Source organism: Dipodomys merriami, unplaced genomic scaffold (genome assembly GCF_024711535.1).
Source record: "Dipodomys merriami isolate MVZ:Mamm:240054 unplaced genomic scaffold, mDipMer1.0.p SCAF_56, whole genome shotgun sequence".
Taxonomy (NCBI): domain Eukaryota; kingdom Metazoa; phylum Chordata; class Mammalia; order Rodentia; family Heteromyidae; genus Dipodomys; species Dipodomys merriami.
This window is the reverse complement of record NW_027206135.1, coordinates 2,933,356-2,955,469: the sequence shown is the minus strand read 5'-3', so window position 1 is coordinate 2,955,469 and position 22,114 is coordinate 2,933,356. Positions and strand designations below refer to the sequence as shown.

Sequence of the window (22,114 nt, the reverse complement as noted above, 5' to 3'; positions counted from 1 at the left end):
CTACCACTGAGCCACCTTCCCAGCCCTGTAGGAATTTATTAAGTTTCTCCTAACAAAGTCCATTTAGTAAAATATATATTATTAATACACCTAGCATTTGTTTATGTTTTCTAAATGTATATGGTTCTGTGAAAAGTACACACTTATTCACCTAAACAGGTTTTTTGAAATTAAGAAAATGCTTAAAAATTATTTCCTACCCTTAAAGAGAAACAATCATAAAAGTAAATTTTTTAAAGTTAGCATTCACAATCAAAGTTAAAAGCTTTTTTTGTTTTGTTTTGTTTGTTGTCGGTCGTGGGGCTTGAACTCTGGGCCTGGACGCTGTCCCTCAGCATTTCAGCTCAAGGGGAGCGCTCTACTGCTTGAGCTACAATGCCACTTCCAGTTTTTCTAGTGGTTTTTACTGGAGATAAGAGTCACAGACTTTCCTGTCTGGGCTGGCTTTGAACTGTGATCCTCAGATCTCAGCCTCCTGAGTAGCTAGGATTACAGGCGTGAGCCACCAGCACCAAGCTAAATTAAAAGCTTAATTCTAAAGCCAGACTGCTTCTAGAACCAGACTGAATTCCAGTAACTACTGTGCCCTTCAAACACGAGCTATGTACTCTTGGATAAATAATTACTTTTAGGAACTTAGTTTCCTCATCTGTGAAAGCACAACAAAATGTGTTTCTACATCACAGGGTGAATCTATGGATTAAATAATATTAACACACTTTACATATTAAGTAGTATATAAATGTTTTTATGATTATCATCATTCTCTAAGTTTCTGAAACCTATCTTATTACTATATCATATATTATTTGAATACTCAATTCTCATATAAGAATTTATATAAAAAACAAAAGTTTATAACTATCTGAAGTTACAAGCATAAAATTTCTTATAAAATGAGTACATAGCTAAGTGGTAGAATTCTTGCCAAGCTCTGTGTTGTCTCCGGAGGGGGGGAGGGAAGAAGGATAATTCTGAGTTAACAATAATATTCTTACCCCGAGATAGTAAGGAGGCATGGTCTTCAAATAACTTTCAAACGACTGTCTCCATTTCAATGTTGGTTTTGCTTTATGCACTTTAAACAAGTCATCTAAAAATATATGTTTTGAAGAAGTATCATCATACATGTTTTCACACACAAAAATCATAAAGAACTTCATCTTAGAAGCCTGCTTGTTTGTTTGTGAAACAGTACCATCAGACATTACTTTTTTTTTTTTTTAAGTCATAGGGCTTGAACTCAGGGCCTGGGCACTGTCCCTGGTTTTGCTCACTTAAGGCTACACTCTACCACTTTGAGCCACAATGCCACTTTCTGTTTTCTAGTGGTTAATTGGAGCTAAGAGTCTCACAGACTTCCTACCCAGTCTTGCTTCCAATGACAATTCTCAGATCTTAGCCTACTAAGTATTTAGAATTATAGGTGTGAGCCACCAATGCCTGGCTCAGACATTAATTTTTAACAAAATTAAAAGGAGTGAGAGGTTTAGTTTTGGTGTTTCCTATTGTGACACTATTTTGAAAGTGAAAAGATACCAAGATCATAGTATAACATACTGATAAACACTGATAAACACGTGACAAAATGCTACCTTGAGTAAAAAAAGCTTAGGGCCAGCGACTAGGCCCTAAGTCAGGCCCTAGCACCTCCACAAAAGACAAAAGGTTAATTATACAAAAACAAAACAAGGGGCTGAGAAGGTGGCTCAGTGGTAGAGTTTTCGCCTTGCATGCTTGAGGCGCTGGGTTTGATTCCTCAGCACCACATAAGCAGAAAAAAAGCCAGAAGTGGTGCTGTGGCTCAAGTGGTAGAGCACTAGCCTTGAGATGAAGAGCTGAGTGCCCAGACCCACAGTTCAGGCCCCATGACTGGCAAAAAAAACAAACAAACAAAAACCCAACTACAAAAACAAAACAAAAACAACACTAATATACTAATGTAGAATCAGAAAATATGCAAGAAAAATCTTTTCTCTCTAACATACTCAAGACACAAAATATATGAAGTGACAGAAACCAAGTACATACAACATTTTCTATTTAAATAGTTGGGCTGAAACATATTTAAATCTGATGAATTTTTTACCTCAGTACAAATCAAAAAATGACAACTAGATTGTAACAGAAGCTAACTTTAGGATTTATTATAATACTTTGGAACAAAATTCCTTTGTTTAAAAAAATACCTGGATGAGCCAGACACTCATACAATGCCTATAATCTCACCTACCCAGGAGGCTAAGATCTGAGCACCATGGTTCAAAAGATAGCCCCAGCAGGAAGCTATGAGACTCTTTTATCTCCAATGAACCACCAAAAAAAAAAAAAAGCCAGAAGTGGAGCTGTAGTGTAAGTGGTAGTGTACCATCACCTTTGAGTAAAAAAAACTAAGGGATGCCAGGCGTTGGGGGCTCATGCCTATAACCCTAGCTACTCAGGAGGCTGAGATCTGAGGATCATGGTTCAAAGCCAGCCCAGGCAGGAAAGTCCGTGAGACTCTTATCTCCAATTAACCCCCAGAAAACTGGAAGTGGCATTGTGGCTCATGTGAAAGAGCCCCAGCCTTGTGCAACAGTGGTCAGGCCTAGAGTTCAAGCTCTATGACCAAAAAAAAAAAAAAAGCTAAGGGATAGTGCCCAGGTGCCCAAGTCCTGAATTCAAGCCACAGGACCAGGACCAGGACCAGGACCAGAAAAAAAAAAAAAATTAAAGTTAGGCAATTGTTTTTTTAATGTACTCAGATTCTGTGAATATGCTTCTACAAATCTCTTCTGCACCAAACAGAAAGCATAATTATAAATTCTATGTAAAAAAATCTTACAGAAAAATTAAAATATTAAATTTGAATTTCTTAATTGTTAAACATAATAGTTTATAGAAAAAATGATGTTTCAACACTGACTCAATTTATTACAAACAGGTTGTTGTAAAATTTCTTTTATTGGGGAGTCGGTCATGGGGGCCTTAACTCTGGGCCTGGGCACTGTCCCTCAGCTCTTTAGCTCAAGGCTAGCGCTCTACCACTTGAGCCACAGCACCACTTCTGGCTTTTTTCTTTTTGCTTATGTGGTGCTGAGGAATCAAACCCAGGGCCTCATGCACGCAAGGGAAGCACTCTACCACTCAGCCACCTTCCCAGCCCTAACATTTCTTTTTTTTTGGGGGGGGGGGGGGGACGTCCAGTTGTGGGGGCCTGAACTCTGGGCCTGGGCGCTGTCCCTCAGCTCTTCAGCTCAAGGCTAGCGCTCTACCACTTGAGCCACAGTGCCACTTCCGGCTTTTTTCTTTTTGCTTATGTGGTGCTAAGGAATCGAACCCAGGGCCTTAGGCATACAAGGCAAGCGCTCTACCACTGAGCCACCTTCCCAGCCCCTATTTCTTTAAATAGGTTTAATGTTTTAAATATTAAAAGCATTTTCATAATTTTTAGAAGAAAAATATTAAACAGATGTTCTCTAAGTTCATCTTAGGAGACTTTATATATGCAAGCAAGAGAACAAGAACTACTTACCTAAGAGGGGAAGGAGGACTGGATAATTGTAAGGCATCACAAATAAGTTGACACAGTTCAGTGCTGTACTGGCTTTCAAGTAACCAAAAGGATAACCAAGTTCACTATATTTAGCACTATTGCTTACATATACCTGTTAAAAAGGAGGTTTAAATTTTCATACTTAATAACCTTCAAAGAGTATTAGACAAACCATCAATTAAACTTTAGCTTTTCATTTAAATTTTTTTACTTATAGTTTTTCAGCTCACCTGCCAACATGTTTGAGGAGACTTCCTTTCTAAGATAAACTGAGTAAGTGGTGAAGGTTCCAACTCATATTTATCAAAAGGCAGTTTGTCAATAACCATAGGTTCACAGTCTGTACAGGAAAACTTCACTACAGGATGAGATGTACGAGGTGGCTAGAGGAAAAAGTCATTATGTACATAAAACACCAAAACAAAATTACTTAAAAATGTTTCTATTAATTTTAGCTGCTCAGATTTGCTTATGAATTTCACTTACTACTAAAAGCAGCATGAGGGTAAAGAAAATCTTGAAGTTGAACACTTCAAGAATCCATATGAAAATCTTTTTAAAAATCCATATGAAAACCTTTACTAGAATTACATGCAACATTTTAGACCTAAATATTTTTACATACAGAAGTGAGAAGTATATAAAGACCTCCAAAGTCCTTATCTATAGCCATTTAATTTACTTGTAGAGTAATGACTTTTGACACTAAGTGTACACCTTCATCAGTTTTTGAATATATAAGATTCAGACACATACGCTGTTAATAAAGATGTATACAAAAATGTGTGCATATGGGGCTGGGAAGGTGGCTCAGTGGTAGAGTGCTTGCCTCGCAGGCATAAGGCCCTAGGTTCGATTCCTCAGCACTACCAGAAAAGGCCGGAAGTGGCACTGTGGCTCAAATGGTAGAGCACTAGCCTTAAGCTGAAGAGATCGGGGACAGTGCCCAGGCCTAGAGTTCAAGCTCCACAACCAACCAAAAAAAAAAAAAAAAGAGAGAGAGAAAACCAAAAACCAAAAACCGTGTGCATATACATATGCATTTATAGTATTTATTATACATACAAACATATATTATATATAATAGGAAGAAACTAAACATAAATCTAAATTCACTCTAAATATATCTTAAAGCCAAATTAAAACTAGAAATAAAACTAAATATATATCTAACTAAATCACAGTGGCTCTCAAATGTATTATATGAGACTACATCTATTCTATCTTTTCTCCTCCATGCCAGACCCTGTGCTCAGTAATGCGACAACCTGCAGATTCCCCAATAGATTATCATTCTTCATGTACCTGCGTCTTTTATGTCAACTGTTTGCATATTGCTTTTTCCTGTGTATATTACCAACAAACTAAGTTTTAGAGAATAACTTGATAAGAACCACCCTCTACTAAGAGACTGTCCGAATACCTCTATCAAGCAGTTAGGAGCCTCTGGTTCTGTCCCACACTCTATATCACAGTTAACACCTTATACTGTTACCATGTAAACAAATTTGACTCTCCTCTAGAAAATTAACATTCCAAAAGGTAAACACTGTCATATATTCCTGTGCCTAACTATATCTGATTTCTAAAGCTTGGCAAAAATGTATTTTTTGGATTATAAAGTATTTCAACTAATCTGAAATTTAACAAATAATTTTGCTAGTTTGCCTGCCATCTTTCAGATTACAGTCTTAGGAATTACTTTTATCAGCAGAGTGCTGGTGGCTACTCAAAGAGGCTGAGATCTGAGGATCTTAGTTCCAAGCCAGTCTAGGCAGCAAAATCTTTCATGAAAGTCTTATCTATAACCACTCAAAGCCAGAAATGGAGCTGTGGTTCAAGTGGTAGCATGCCAGCTTTGAGCAATAAAACTGAAGGACAGTGCCCAGGTATCAGCTTAAAAACAAAACAAAACAAAACAAAATTCCTTGTCTTTACTAAGAGAGACAAAAAAAAAAAAAAAAAAAAAAAATCACCAAGCATCCAGATCACAATACTGAATATAACTGAAATGTTAACCCTATGTGAATTTCTAAAGATTATAACCTGGTAGTTTGTAGGTAAACTATCAAGAGTTTTTCCTAAGCTTTCTTTTAAATTTCAAATCGTATTCTAGGGCTGGGAAGGTGGCTCAGTGGTAGAGCGCTTGCCTTGGATGCCTGAGGCCCTGGGGTCGATTCCTCAGTATCACATAAGCAAAAAGAAAAAAGCCAGAAGTGGCGCTGTGGCTCAAGTGGTAGAGCGCTAGCCTTGAGCTGAAGAGCTGAGGGACAGCGCCCAGGCCCAGAGTTCTGGCCCCACAACCGGACCCAAAAAAGAAAGAAAGAAAGAAAGAAATACTCATGCTACATTAAGTTTAGGGTTCAAGAAAAAAGAGATTTTATATTCGTGATTAAATATCCAGATAATAATGAAAATGTAAAATAGTACTGGATTCTAAAGACAACAAATTGTTTTTCCATTGCTTCATAATGAACAACGCAGTCTAAAGCAAATAATAGCTTATCATAGCTTCTAATTCCTGAAAATGAGCCATACCTTTAACTCACAGTAGTTCTTAAAAATCTAGTATGAAAGACAGATAAGATTGCTACTACATAGGCTTGTCCCTCTGGTACTTACTAGTGTTGGAGAATTCTGATCTGGCCAAAAAGATTCTGGAACAGGCCAATGGCCTATAGGAACCCCTGTTTTAGGATTTGGTCTGACATATATGAGTTTGTGACAGCTATGCCACGGCTGAGACCCAAAAGGCCTTGATATATCTGGTTGCCCATCTATAGCAAAGAAATTAAGACAAAGTATATATCATTAAAAGGAAAAACATACAAAGTATATCCACTATTTTTCTAATTAGAAATATCCTAATAAACATATTTTGAAATTTGTTCATTTTTGGATATCCTTTTTCTTAAACAAAATACTATGACTGTTGAATAGTTAAAATTGTAGTTCACACTATATTGCAATAGCTAAACTGTAATTCACTAAACAGTAAAGTCTGTAAATTTCAACTACGAGTTCACAGCTTGGCTTGCCCAATCAGAACATGAAAAATATACTGTACAGTGAATATTTGTTTAATGAGTGATTATGTCTTCCAAACATCAAATGGTATGGGTAATTTGCTTTCTTAATCACTATATTTCCAGTGTTAAAAAACCATGCCAGTTATATAGCAAGTACTATTTAAACATTACTAAGTAGGTATTTCTGGGGCTGTAGCTCAGTGGGATAGCATTATCTGGCATGTTCAATGCCCTGGTTTTGATCCTTAACACCTGAATTAAAAAAGTATTCCTTAGAAATAATTTTTACTAAAGTCTAGTTAAAAAAAAAAAAGAAACAAAATCCCTCCATAAATCTAGACACACAAAAAATTACCTTTAATTCAATTTACCTTTAATTCAATTACCTTTAATTGCAAAAGAATCCTTTTCAACAATTCAGTAAACATTTAGTCAGTGTCTAAGACAAGTACTTTATTAAATAATTTTTAAAACAGGTATCTTCTATGTCTAACAAATTTTACACCGATTTAAAAAAAATCAGACACAACTTGTCTTATCATATTATCTACCTGCTCTTTATACTTTTTCAATATGCCTATTACTTAAACTCTGTAATCTTTCTTTCTTGTCTCCAATTACTTGCTCTAGTAGAACATGTGTGCCAAGTGTCATTAATAAATAACTTTCTAATTCTTGAAATAAGTTATGTACAGTGAAACCAAATCTCTGCTACAAACTGTCCATGGGTTCTAGTATAACTATTTAGACCCACTGGCTCCTGTAAATAGTTCATGATCTAAACAAGAGTATAGAGAAGTGAAGCTCATCAAGAGCTTAAACAACAAGCTGGTTCCTCAATTTTGGACTTCAAAAATCATTAGTTCTGATTAAGATCCTTGGAACAAAAGCAGTAAGAAATTACTCACTAGGGTAGAACACTGACATATTATGTGAGACTGGAAGAACAAAAATATTTGAGTGGAGAGATAATGATATCTACTGAGGACAGTAAGTTTGCTTATCTAGAAATGCTGTAAAAAGGTGTTTGGAGGAACCAGGATGAGTTTAACTTGACTTTCCTATTCATCTTCCCTTCTTTACAACATTAGTTTAATCATGTTGATAATCTGACCTTGCTGATAGTAAGGCCAATTTATAGGTTTTCAGTTCTAGTTCAATAATTTAAAAGCAAGTTTAGAATGTCTATAAGAAAAATACAGTAATACCTTCTACAGGGGAAGGATCTGGTCCTGCTTTTTCAAAGTTTATTACCACCCCACTTTGTACTTTCTGCACCAAGGACTCCAGACACTGATTAAGCATTCTTGGAGAACATACAGAGTATGAACGGCCTAAGATAAAAAATAAAAAATAAAGAATAAAGTAAACTAGTTAGTTGCAAGAACTCCTACCTTTTAGTAAGAATTGTAAGTGTGGTTTCAGACAACACTAATGAACAGAAATTCAATGGTAAAGGTTAACGTGTCATAATCTTAAAGAGAATGAACAAAAATTATTTCTAATCAACAAGCCCATTTTGTGAGAGCATGAAAATTTTTGTGAGCGCACGAAAATTTTTCTTCCAAGTACAGGTGCATGGAACAAAGAAAACTCAGTATGTACAAATGACAATGAAAAAGTTAGATACACTAGGTATAATATGTATAAAGCACTACTGCAAACTGTTATCCAATACATCTTTAACAGAGTATACACATAACCTCTAGTACCAATACAATCAATTTTTTTCTCCACTTAACCAAAGTATTATGTCCCTAAGCTACATTAAGCAATAAATAGTAATTACTATGTAACTGGTTTGTGTGCAGTAGATGATTATTTTAAATATCTGTATCATGATATTGATGGTAGTACGTATTCTTTTCTTAATTTCACTTGAGTTAAACAGCTGAAAATTACTATCTTGCCTTTTGAGATGTCAGTCCTGGGGCTTGAACTCAGGGTCTGGTCACTGTCCTTGAGCTTTTTTGTTCAAGGCTAGTGTTCTACCTTTTGAGTTACTGCTCCATTTCCCCACTTCTTATTAATTGCAGATTACTGAGATTATTGGGAGATTATTGTTATTTATAATAAGCTCAGGGCCTTTCCTGCTTGGGCTAGCTTTGAACAGTGATCCTCAAATTTCAGTCTTCTGAGTAGCTAGGATTATAGGCATGAGCAACAGATCCTGGTACTTATTTTGCCCTACTGATATTTTAATCTACAGTACTTTAGATAAGCATTAAAATGCCAGGGATTTGAAAAATACAAGTGAAAAGGATTTTTTTAAACAGCCGGGCTGGCCTTCAACTTTTGATTCTCCAGCCTCAGTCTCCCAATGGTTTGGATTATAGGCATGTACCATCACACCATCTTTAAACAGGAATTTTCAACAAGGATATCTACATGTTTGTTGCCTGATATTACAGATACTAGGAACATGGTTATTGAGGACTACTGAAATAGAGCTAATCTAATTTTAGATCTATGAAATGTATAAACTGTACACCTGATTGTTACAGATTTAATATGGAAAAGTGTAAAATAATGTTTTTCAAATTCATGCTGAAATAGTATTCTGGATATACTAATTTAAATTTTATTTTTTAAAAATATAGCTATTAAATTTTTAACATGGAACCTGAATGGTATTTCTACTATAAAATGCCAATCCACATGAAACACTAAAAGCCTTGACAGCTAAAAATCAATCTTCAACCAAGCACCCTGCAATGTTATTTATAATAAGCTCAATATGTAGCCCTATTCTTACACAAATTCAGCCAATTATTTCAAAACAAAAGCTATGTTGTATTTGACAAATCAATTTACCCCTATCAACTTATAATCTACTTTGTAAAGGCTACTCAGAAAAAGGGAACATTAGGTAGTAATGATTCAATCCTTAACTCAGAAAAAGCGAACATTAGGTAGTAATGATTCAATCCTTAAAAAAATATGATAATGATATTGGTAATTATAAAATATCTACACCAATAACCATGTCTATTCTTGTTCTCATCTCTTTTATTTACAGTGGTTTGAATGCAGCAAGCACTCAACCACTTATGCCTCACCCCCTAGTCCTTTATTTTGGCTTAATTTTCATAGTTTTGTCTACGGTTGCCTAAGGCCTCCCTTGTAGCGGGCATGGCATGTTTTTCTTCACCATACCCAACATATTGACTAAGATGGGTCTCAAAATCTTTTTGACTGGGATTGCCTTAAAGTGAGATCTCCAACTCAGAGTACCTAGCGTTAGAGGTAGAAGCCACAATGCTCAGCTGTTCTAATCATTTTTATAATTTGCTTAATCTTACAAACAATTGTTTCGATTATTTTCTCTAATCCACAAATGAGAAACTCAAGGCACAGAGAGTTAATACAGTGGTACAACTAAAAATCAATAACTAAGTATTAGAAATTTATTCTGGGTCTACTTTGTACTCTAAATTTACATGTTAATTTGAAGTTAAAACAAAGCATCTATACAATAGTCATGCTATTTGAAAGAATTGTTAAATTTACTTCTTTTCCTGTCAATTTAATGATATACATAAAACAGTACAATATAAACTATTATTACACACAAAATATTCATAGAAGAAAATAAACTCTGAATCTTATATCATAAATTGTCTTTCCAAGATATTTTTTAAAAATACAATTTCTTTTCTTCAGAATTAGTATTCAATTCAGGGCCTCATCACTTAAGCCATGCCTCCAGCACTCTGCTTCTTAGTTTGTTTTTCACATAAGAATCTCACCCCCATTTCCAGCTTTTTTTTTTTTTTTTTTTTTTTTGCATATGTGGTGCTGAGGAATTGAACCCAGGGCCTCATGCATGCAATGCAAGCGCTCTACAACTGAGCCACCTTCCCAGCCCCCAGCTTTTTTTTTTTTTTTTTTTTTTAGATAGAGTATCACCAACTTTTACTTGGGCTGACCTTAAACCTTGATCTTTTTGATATATCACCATGCCTGACGTATAAAAATTTTTAAGCATATAACTATGGCAATTCTGTCTTCTAAATCATTCTATTAATTAATCAACTAGAAAAAAATAAAATAGCTATGATCATAGTATGATATAAAACTAATAAAGACTTTTGAAATTAGAAAAAAACCTAAAAAGACATAAGACATTTGGCAAATAACTCATGTCCACCAGCATGATGCTCATTCCTGTAATCACAACTACTCAGGACACTGAGACTTGAAGATCCCAGTTCAAACCAAAGTCTGTGAGACTCTATTTCCAATTAACCACCAAAAAGCTGGAAAGGATCAAGAGGTAGAGCACTAGCCTTGAGCAAAGCTAAAGGACAGTACCCGGATCTAAGTTCAAGCCCGAATACTAGCACACATACATACCAAAAAAAGCCCATTATGAATCAATAAAAATCCATTCATCGTTTGAAAGTAAAATAGCAAAGTTTACAAAGTAAAAACCTCACAAAGAAGTTTATATCCTATGTAATGTTTCTCTCATCCCTTAGAAAATGTATTTCTGGAGAAGCATTAAGGTTCTAGAATCACTGTAACTGTGAACAAAGAGCTGTATTAAGTACACACCTTTAAATCAAGAAGTTGGCTCATTTTTGATCATGTTGACATCACACAAAAAAGCCAAACTGAATATAGTTAAGTTTAAAGTCAGCATTTACATCTTGATAAAACAAGAAGCAAAAGAACAGTTCTAATGTTCTCACAGACTAATTAAGTTAAATATATTTATATCAAAAAGCCTATAATTTTAATAAAATTTTCATCTTGACATTTTTATCAACATATCAGATTTTTTCTGCCAGTACCAGGCCTTAAACTCAAGGCCTTGCCCCGGCACCGGTAGTTCACAACCACAATCCTAGCTACTCAGGAGGCTGAGATCTGAAGATAATGGTTCAACGCCAGCCCAGGCAGGAAAGTCTGTGAGACTCTTATCTACAATAAAACACCAAAAAACCGGAAGTGGTGCTGTGGCTCAAGTGGTAGAGTGCTTGCCTTGAGCTGAAGAGCTCAGGGACAGCGCCTAGGTCCTGAGTTCAAGCCCCACGACTGACGACGACGACAACGACGACAACAACAACAACAACAACAAAAAACATAAGGCCTTGTACTCTCTTACTATGCTCTACCACTTGAACTATGCTGCCAGTCAGGCTTTTTGCTGGTTAACTGGAGATGGAGCCTCTAGTTTTCTGCCAGGACTGGCTTGAAACTACAATCCTCCAGATATTGGCCTCTCAAGTAGCTAGGATTATGGGTGTGAGCCACCAGCACCTGTTCTATCAGACACTTACTGATTTGGTATCATATTTGTACCTTCTTTCCCTGCCACTGTGCCTATGTAAGTTCACAGTGAGTTCACATTCACTGCTAATGGTTCAGCTGGCTTGAACAGTGGTTCAAGCCAACTGAACCATCTGAGAATCATCCTCAATTCTTTTTCCTTTCTTTGCCCTCATCCTTGGTTGTGCTTTGTATCAAATCATTTCTTACCACTTTTAAATTTAGCTCTCTAGACCAAAGTATAATCATCTCTCTTTTTTTTTGTGAGGGGGGGATCCAGTCGTGGGGCCTGAACTCTGGGCCTGGGCGCTGTCCCTCAGCTCTTCAGCTCAAGGCTAGCACTCTACCACTTGAGCCACAGCGCCACTTCCAGCTTTTTTCTTTTTGCTTATGTGGTGCTGAGGAATCGACCCCAGGGCCTCAGGCATGGAAGGCAAGTGCTCTACCACTGAGCCACCTTCCCAGTCCCACAATCATCTCTTACCAGTCTCCCTGTGTCCATTTTTGCCACTCTGTATTTCATCTAAAAACTGAAGTGATCATTAAGATATATAACTCAGATTTTATTTTATATCAAAAACTATCCAATGGCTTCTATAACACTTGAAAAACATAATACTATGGACTAAAAAGTTAAGTCAACATTTGGCTCCCACCCACCTCTCTGAACCTAAGTTACTCGCTACTCTTCCCGAAGTAAGCTAGATCACCTCTTCAAAAGCAAACTTACCTATGAATATTCACTCTCAGCTTCAAGTTATTCTCTAATCTCTATCTCTAATTTTCCCCTACAGTATGTACACTTCCTAAAATCATTATTTATGTAATAATTTTGTCACCAAATCAAAAATTACGAACTTTCTATTGTTCCTGAAGTATTCTGAACATTAGGACTGTCATGTGGCATACAGTGGGCACTCATTAATTAGCTACAAAGAAAAACACTTACAATGACAATTGTATAGCTTTTTTGGTAAAGCATACATAAAGGTATTAACAATGTACTTATTACTTTGACAATACAGACTAACTTCTTTTTACTTGAACATGAATTACATAATGCGGGGAGGGGGGGGGAATCAATTTATACATATACACACCTCCTTGTCAATAAGTTAAAAAGATACAAAAGGACTGTTAGTAGTGATTCCATATTTGTTTAGTTTAATACTAGAGGATATTAACTTCTATTGTTTGTGTTACTTCTCTGGTATTTTATCTCAAAAACTTCCTTTAATGACTTTTTTAATGAAAAAGAAACACTATTCAGATGTAAGAAAAAGTGAGTGGTATGCATACAGGTTCTCCTTATTGCTATAAAAGCATGAAAAAGAGAAAATAAAGAACTAAATCACGAAAGATCTAGGAAGACTATCTAAGGAAAACTTCCTAACTTCCTAACTTATGGAAATCTACAACACCAATTTTGAACTCTTCAACTTTGGAGATGTTCCTAAAGATTACCAATTACTATACCACATCTCAAAATTCTTTTCAGACACTTTTTGTTATACATTATTCATTTCATTTCATACTCTGAATATTTCTGACTCTAAAATGTATTATATTTATTTTTTTGCGGGGGAAGGGGGGCCGGTTGTGGGGCCTGAACTCTGGGCCTGGGCGCTGTCCCTCAGCTCTTCAGCTCAAGGCTAGCGCTCTACCACTTGAGCCACAGCACTACTTCCGGCTTTTTTCTTTTTGCTTATGTGATGCTGAGGAATCGAACCCAGGGCCTCAGGCATGCAAGACAAGCCCTCTACCAATGAGCCACCTTCCCAGCCCCATGCATTATATTTTAGTACATGCAGTATCATAACCTTATCATAATTTTAAGATCAAACTAAGTTGTAAATGACAAGCAAATTCCAATGTGAGAACATCTAAGTTGCAACTACAAAATCTTTTATAATCATTGAAGAAAAAAATCCTAGATTAAAAAAAAAAAAAAACAGCTGGGCACCAGTGGCTCACACCTATAATCCTAGCTACTCAGGAGGCTGAGATCTGAGGATCACAGTTCAAAACCAGCCCGGACAGGAAAGTTTGTGGAACTATTATCTCGAATAAACCACTAGAAAACCAGAAGTGACGTTTTGGCTCAAGTGGTAGAGTGCTAGCCTTGAGCTTAAGAGCTCAGGGACAGCAGCTAGGCCCAGAGTTCCAGCCCCAAGACTGATAAACAAACAAACAAACAAACAAACAAAACCCAGCACCGAATCTTAAGAGTAGGTCAATTTAAAGCTAAAAACTAAAATTTCAAGACCATAAAAGTAATTCTACCATTAAAAAAATGAGTACCATTTACTAACAATACGATAAATGTATAGGAATCAAATTAGACACATATATACCTTCTTTCTTCTGTGAACTAAATTAGGAAGGCATTACAATTCAACAAATCCTCTAAAATGGAAACATTTAATAATGTAAACATAACTTACCTACTTCAAATACTATATATAAAGGCTCATCATTGTTGCCTTTAGAGTTTGTGGATTGCCCAAACCCATAGAATATTATAAGAAATTCACCTAAAGTACTAATTAGAACTCATACCTTCTTTTTCCTTTGAAACTAAGCTATAATTGACTGAGTGGAGCCCAACTATATCGAGAGACCATACTGGAGGCCTCTGATGGGTGAAATAATAAGAGTGCCAGACTTCACATTTTAATAATCAAATTCCTTAGGTAACACAGATGCTCTATGAAATGAAATTCCCATGTATATCTTACTCATTACTAAGTAATGAACCCTAAAGTTTGGGGCAACACTTGGTATACAGTCAGCAGTTAATGCATATCTATATGAAATAAAGCCACCTATTAACCAATTCTACATTATAGAGATCTAAACATAGTATGTATTTGAGATTCTCCTTAATATTAACATAGCACAGTGCTTACCTAGTCTGATTAAATAAGTGATACATAAAGTTGAATAAAACTTCATTACTATTTCCTCTAATCTATTTTCCTACTTCTTTAAGTCTGGAAAAAACTTTAAAATGTACCTATCTTTCAAATGGATAATGAAATGCTTCTGAAAACACTATTTACAGGAAATAATGTTACATCGTATCTAAATTGTTGGTGATCTTTGTAGATAAGAAAACTTGATTACTAACTTCAAATACTAGCCATTTCTATTTGTGTTAAAAAAAAAAGTACCACTCATTATGAGATCCAACAGCAGTAACCACATTCTCTTCTAATCAAGATTATAAACCATCATCTATAAATAATTTTAAAGCTCTATGTCTATTAATTCTTAATGTTATCTTGTTAAACAACAAAAATGAATTTTGGAAGTGTACACTTTAACACATTCAGAAAAACTCTGCTTTAAGTCATTGAATTACTGCCAGCAAAACAAAAACAAAAACAACTTACCGCCTGTCACTTCACACATCGGTGTGATGGCAGAGTCATCTAAAGGAACACCTGTCAACTGTTCTGATTCTACTGACATGGTGCCAGGCAACCGCAACACTAATGCAAAGAGTCTCTGATCCCAACGAAAAGGTTCTTTAGTCAATTCACTTCCAGGCAAAGGTGAATTAAGAGGTAAATGGAGCTGAAAGTAATGGGGAAAACAGTAACAACAAAATCAGTAACCTTTCTAGACATTACTTTTCTTCAAATAAGCCACTTCAATAACACATATTAAAACTTCATTTAGTTTCCTATCACACTAAAAACAAGTTCAAAAATAAAAACGAAACTGGGCACCTGTGGCTCACACCTGTAATCCTAGCTACTTGAGGCGAGATCTGACGATTGTGATTTGAAGGCAGCCTAGGCAAGGAAGTCCATGAGACCATCTCCAACTAGCCACCAGAAAACTGGAAGTGGTCCTATGGCTCAAGTGGTAAAGTGCTAGCCTTGAACACAAAGGGGCTCAGGGACAGCACCCAAGCTCTGAGTTCACAGACCCACAACCAACCAAAAAAATAAAAATAAAATAAAAAAGCTTCACATACCTAATACAGTGCACACTTGTTTTTTCTTAAATTTTATTGTAAAGAACTAACTTTAAACAAATCTGAAATATTGTACGTAATGTACTTCAAATTTATATTCAGCTAACCATCAGGTGCTAGACTATTGTCTAGCCAGTGGTTCACACCTGTAATCTTAGCTACTCAGGAGGCTGAGATCTGAGGATCGTGGTTCAAGGACAGCCTGGGCAGTAAAGTCCATAAGATTCTTATCTCCAATAAACCACTAGAAAACTGGACATGGTGCTGTGGCTCAAGTGGTAGAGCGCTTACCTTGAGCTGAAAGCTGAGGGACAGTAACCAGGCCTTGAGTTCAAGCCCCACAAAGAAAAAGAAAGAATTTTACTATTGCTACTCTGTATGTGTGTGTGTATGTATAGGTCTCGGGAAAAAAGAAAGTAAATTTTGTCAATAATTACATATTAAAAGTATTAAAAAGGGGTTGGTGACATGGCTCTGTTGGTAGAGCCCTAGCCAATGAGCAAAAGTAGACACAGGTACCAAATTTGAGTTCCAGTCTTGGACCAAAGGGGGGGGGGGGGGGAGGAAAAGTATTAAAGATTGTGTCCTCTCATTTGTTTTCTTTTTTATTTTGTCGTGGGGCCTGAACTCTGGGCCTAGGTGCTGTCCCTCAGCTCTTCAGCTCAAGACTAGCGCTCTACCACTTGAGCCACAGCGCCACTTCCAGCTTTTTTCTTTTTGCTTATGTGGTGCTGAGGAATAGAACCCAGGGCCTCAGGCATGCAAGGCAAGCGCTCTACCACTGAGCCAGCTTCCCAGCCCCAGATTGTGTCCTCTCATATGTGAATAAATGTAAAAGGCTTTATGTGGGAGGGGGGGAAGGAGGAGCAGGCATTCTATTAAATGAGCCCTATTCTACAGCACAGTATGTGTGTTTCTTACCACTCCCATTAGACCTACTTAATCAGAATGCCTTTCTAAGATTCTTAAGAATCTTAAGAAGCAAAAGCCAAAGGTAGAGAATGGAGCATCAGAACTATTGTAAAATAATAGACAATATAAACAAAAGCAAAGATTTTGAGATAATCAGAAAAACTAGAAATATATATTATTGGAATTATTTAAAAATACTTTAGTTTTGTTAAAGGTATTGTTCTTAGTAATATAAAAGTCCCTATCATTTATGAAGTTTAAAAAGGTAACAGTTCAAGCCCAAGATTAACATACTCAGTCAAGGATTATTTCTACAACTATTAAAAGTGTCTTTTAAAACACAGAATACACCTTTAAATTATCAGCTAGTTTATAATTATTGCTTTTTAAACCAAGACCTGTTTTGCTTTGCAGCCTTTCTCTCTTACAATAATTTCTGGACTCAGTAAATCTTAATTTTAAGTGATTCTATGCTAATTCAAAACTCAAGTTTCTTCACTGACATGTCAAACCCATTTAAAAAATCTGATTCTAGCTGGGCACCAGGGGCTCATTCTATAATCCTAGCTACTCAGGAGGCTGAGATCTGAGAATCATGCTTTCAAAGGCAGCCTGGGCAGGAAAGCCTGTGAGACTCTTTTTTTTGTTGTTGTTATTGTTTTGGGGTTTTTTTGTTTTTTATTTTTGTTGGTCATGGGGCCTGGAACTCTGGGCCTAGGCGCTGTCCCTCAGCTCTTCAGCTCAAGGCTAGCGCTCTACCACTTGAGCCATAGAGCCACTTTCAGTTTTTTCTTCTTATGTGGTGCTGAGGAATCGAACCCAGGGCCTCATGCATGCAAGACAAGCACCCTACCACTGAGCCAGCCACCTTCCCAGCCCCATGTGAGACTCTTATCTACAATTAACTACCAAGAAAGCCAGAAGTGGAACTGTGGCTCAACTTTGTGCTCAAGCACTAGGCTTGAGCAAAATAAAATAGCTCAAGGACAGAGCCCAGGAGATCAAGTAAGCCCCAGAACATATGTGTGCACGCACACGTGCGCACACGCACACGCACACACGCACACACATCTGATTCTATTCTAGGAAGAGCTCTTAGTGAAGCTGCATTATGTTAACACCTGTCTCCCAAAGGTTCATGCCAAGAGAATATGCTGTAAGACTCAAATCAAGATCAGTCATGATTTTGTGACTAAGAACGTGAGTATTAGTCACAGTCTTCCGCACTGGTCCTAATTAAGGCAAATGCTAGAGGCATGAGGAGAGGAATGAAGAAATCTAGGCTGAAACAGATACTTAACAAAGAAGATGTAATATACATACCACACATATATACATATTTCCTATGGAATATCACACAAGCATGTAAAAATGAGCATGTCACTTGCAGGAACATGGATGTAACTAGACACCATACTAAGACAAGACAAGCTCAAAATACAAAATATCATATGTTTTTACTCATATATTTAAAAAATGGCCTAAAGGACATACATAATATTCATGTGCATGTACATAAACACATCCATCAACACATTTACATAACTATATGTAAGGATAACTGAAACTACTTAGAAAGAGATGTAGAAGGAAGGAGAAAAGAAAATAGTATTAGACCAGTAAGACTTTTGAAATACAAGCCAGGTGCTGGTGGGTCACACTTGTTATTCTAGCTACTCAGGAGGCTGTAATCTGAGAATTGTGGTTAGGGCAGGAAAATTCATGAGACTCTCATCTCCAATAAACTACTTAGAAGTCAGACGTGGCACTATGGCTCAAGTGGTAGAGAGCTAGCTTTGAGCAAAAGAAGCTCTGGGACAGAGGCCAGGCCCAGAGTTCAAGCTCCAGAACCCACACATATAAAAAAAAAAAAAAAAAAAAAAGAAATACATTTTGAAAGAGGATGAATCAAAATAGACTGTTTGCAACTATGCTGACTGAACAAGGAAATCTGCTGAACTTGTTTTAGAAAAGAGATAGGGGCTGGGATGTAGCTCAGTGGTGAAGCACTTGCCTAGCTAGTGCAACATCCTGGGTTCGATCCCCAGTACCAAAAAAGAAAAGACAAAAAAAGAAAAAAGAAGAGATAGTGTTTAGAACCTGATTGGATTATGAATGTGTATGTGGAAATATAACAATGAAATCCCCCTCTGTATGATTAATGCAAGCTAAAACAAAAATTAAAGTACAATAAAACAATAAAATAAAATCAAATCTGGGCTGAAGAAGGGTCACCAACCTCAAAAGCTTTGTGATAACTGCAAACAAGTCAAGAGCTCCAGGCCCTTGCTGCTGCTACTGAACTTTGCCAGAACATAAATGAGGAAGTAGTGTTCACATCATTTCCTTTTATCTGGACTGATCAATTTTCAATTTGGGAAGCACAACTACCAATTCATTAGTCATTTTTTAAGGTCATAGAAATATAAAAGCACCAATGACAGTTGCTAAATAGACTTTCAACTCTTAATGCAGGTGCTTTGTTGAGAATGGAGGCATGAAACTGTCTCAAATTCCAGGGAATAAGATCTACTATATAGTCTACACATATACACACAATTATGTTATTATGACAAGAATCTCTAACATGGACAATATTCACTACAATAATTGACCTTTAGTTGTACATGCTAAATCAAAAATGTACTTCACTTCAAGTAACAAGAAAAGCCAACAAGGGTCACAAAAGTACTTCCACGCATTGTATACCTATCAATTCCAGTTCTACAAACCTTTTTGTCAGCCGGGCACCAGTGCTCATGCCATAATCCTAATTTACTAAAGAGGTTAAGATTGTAGCTCAAAGCCAACCATGAAGGAAAGTCTGAGATTCTTACCTCCAATAAACTACTCGGAAAAAGCCAGAAGTAGTGCTGTGGCTCAATAGTAGAGGGCTAGTCTTGAGCAAAAGACAGCCCAGACTTCAAGTCCAAAGGACTGCCCACCCAAAAAAAAAACAAAACCCAAACCAAACAACTTCTGTGTGTGTGTATGTGTGTGTGTGTGTGTATGTGTGTGTGTGTGTGTATGTGTGTGTATGATGGTTACTGGGGCCAAAACTCAGGGCCTAGGCACAGTCCTTTAGCTTGTTCACTCAAGGCTAAAAGCTTTTGGTAGTTAATTGAAGATAAAAGTCTGTAAAATTTTCTTACCCAGGCTGGCTTCAAACTGTGATCCTCAGATCTTAGCCTTCTGGGTAGTTAGGATTAAGATTAAGGCTTGAGCTACCAATTCTGGACCTTCATTTTTCTATTATCCCCTCTCCCTATTGCCATCAACCTCTCACTACCAAAGAGGGAGCGGGGGGGGGGGGGGAGGGTATATTATTAAAATGGGAGTAAGTAATGCCTGTCAAACAAAAACAGGTAAAAATTCAAAGTCTTGCCAGGCACCAATGGCTCACACCTATAATCCTAGCTACTCAGGAGACTGAGTTCTGAGGATTGCCGAAAGTTCGTGAGACTCTTTATCTCCAATTAGCCACCAAAAAGCTGAAAGTGGAGCTGCAGCTCAAGTAATAGTACTAACCTTGAGGGAGAGAGGAGGGGTCACAAGAATAGTGCCCAGGCCCTAAGTTCAAGCCCCAAGACTGGCACCAAAAATAAATAATAATAATCTAATTCTAAACAAAAAGTCCTTTTATGTTGAATTATTCCAAATCTAAAGTTTACAACTAAAATTCCAGTAACATCTTAAAATCACAAAGGGAAGAACTCTTTGTGAATATAGGGACTTTAATATTCAAAGAAAATTACATAAATTAAAAAGAAAAACATAAAATGAACTATTAGAAAATGGGTAGGGGCTAGGAAGGTGGCTCAGTGGTAGAGCGCTTGCCTTGCATGCCTGAGGCCCTGGGTTTGATTCCTCAGCACCACATAAGCAAAAAGAAAAAAGCCGGAAGTGGCACTGTGGCTCCAGTGGTAGAGCGCTAGCCTTGAGCTGAAGAGCTGATGGACAGCACCCAGGCCCAGAGTTCAGGCCCCACGACCAGACCAAAAAAAAAAAAAAAAAAAAAGAAAATGGGTAATATGTACTTTCTAAAATTGACAAATAAGTGAATATTCAAGAGGAAATTTATATGGCCTATATAACAAATGGAAAATAATAATACAAATTAAAATATCAATGAACTGCCATTTACTCCTATACAATTGGCAAAAAAACTTTCTAACTCTGGTAAAACCAAGTGATTTTAAGAATAAAGAGTGATAAACATTGCCAACATTCCTGGAAAGTCTATAAATATACAACCATTTGGAAAATGCATTGATATCAGTTGGTACAGCTCAAGGGAAACATCCATATCCTAAAAAACATAAATGTTATTTCTTAGTCTTTAAATAGTTGTGTGAGTCTTAAAAATTCTTAAAAGAAAAAAAAATACTGAGTCCAACACCCTTGGCACACACCTATAATCCTAGCTACTCAGGAGTTGAGATCTACTAGAAGCCAGCCCAGGCAGAAAAGTCTATGAACTTTTCACTCCAATTAACCACCAAAAAAGCCAGAAGTGGAGCTGTGGCTCATGGGGTAGAGCTTGCCTTGAGGAAAACACCTCAAGTACAGTACCCAGACCCTGGGTTTAGGCCCCAGGACAAGCATAAAAGAAAAAGAAAAAGAAAAAAGTTGGAGGGTGGGGAAGACGGAGAAGAGAAGAGGTAGAATGTGTACTTCATTTGCACAAGGTCCTGGGTTCAAGCCCCAGAATCACCTAAAAAAATAGAGGAAGAACATTGACCACAGTGTTATTTGAAACAAGAAAACTACAACCTGTTAGTCTACTCATATACCACAACTGAATCAGTACTCTAAATCTCTAAGATCCAACATGGACAGATCTCAAAACAGTATTTTTTATAAAATACGAACATAAAAAGAATATAAGGGGCTGGGAAAGTGGCTCAGTGGTAGAGTGCTTGCCTTGCATGAGGCCTTGGGTTCGATTCCTCAGCACCACATAAGCAGAAAAAGCTGGAAGTGGCCCTGTGGCTCAAGTGGTAGAGTTCTAGCCTTGAGCTGAAGACCTCAGGGACAGCGCCCAGGCCCAGAGTTCAGACACCAGGACCAACAAAAAAAAAAAAAGAATATAAATAATAAATGTAAAGTTTGAAGATTTTTTTACGAGTGTACATGTATAACATGACTTATGCCCTCTCTAGTTATTAACCCTCCCAACTGATATTTGGTCTGATTTTGAACTTAAATGAAATTATAGACCATAGTCTGTGTTTCATGGCTTCTTTCATCATTATAGTTTTGATTCATATATATATATATATATCATATATGCATATAGCTGTAGATCATCTTAATGCAATGTTGTTATGAGAGGTATTTGGTTAAATTCTATTATAAATAACACACTATGAAAAAAGT

At 36.7% G+C, this 22,114-nt stretch overlaps 1 protein-coding gene across 2 annotated transcripts in view; it reads right to left on the bottom strand.

The window, feature by feature from the left end:
• Positions 1–22,114, bottom strand: part of Ints6 (integrator complex subunit 6) — a 90,417-nt gene that overhangs the window by 14,444 nt on the left and 53,859 nt on the right. For both annotated transcript variants that reach the window (XM_070000137.1, XM_070000138.1), the window contains exons 5-10: positions 15,234–15,417; positions 7,773–7,898; positions 6,158–6,312; positions 3,766–3,918; positions 3,515–3,647; positions 999–1,093 (exon numbers count right to left, since the gene is read on the bottom strand). In XM_070000137.1, coding sequence (XP_069856238.1) covers positions 999–1,093; positions 3,515–3,647; positions 3,766–3,918; positions 6,158–6,312; positions 7,773–7,898; positions 15,234–15,417 — 846 coding nt within the window. The remainder of the gene's footprint in view (positions 1–998; positions 1,094–3,514; positions 3,648–3,765; positions 3,919–6,157; positions 6,313–7,772; positions 7,899–15,233; positions 15,418–22,114) is intronic.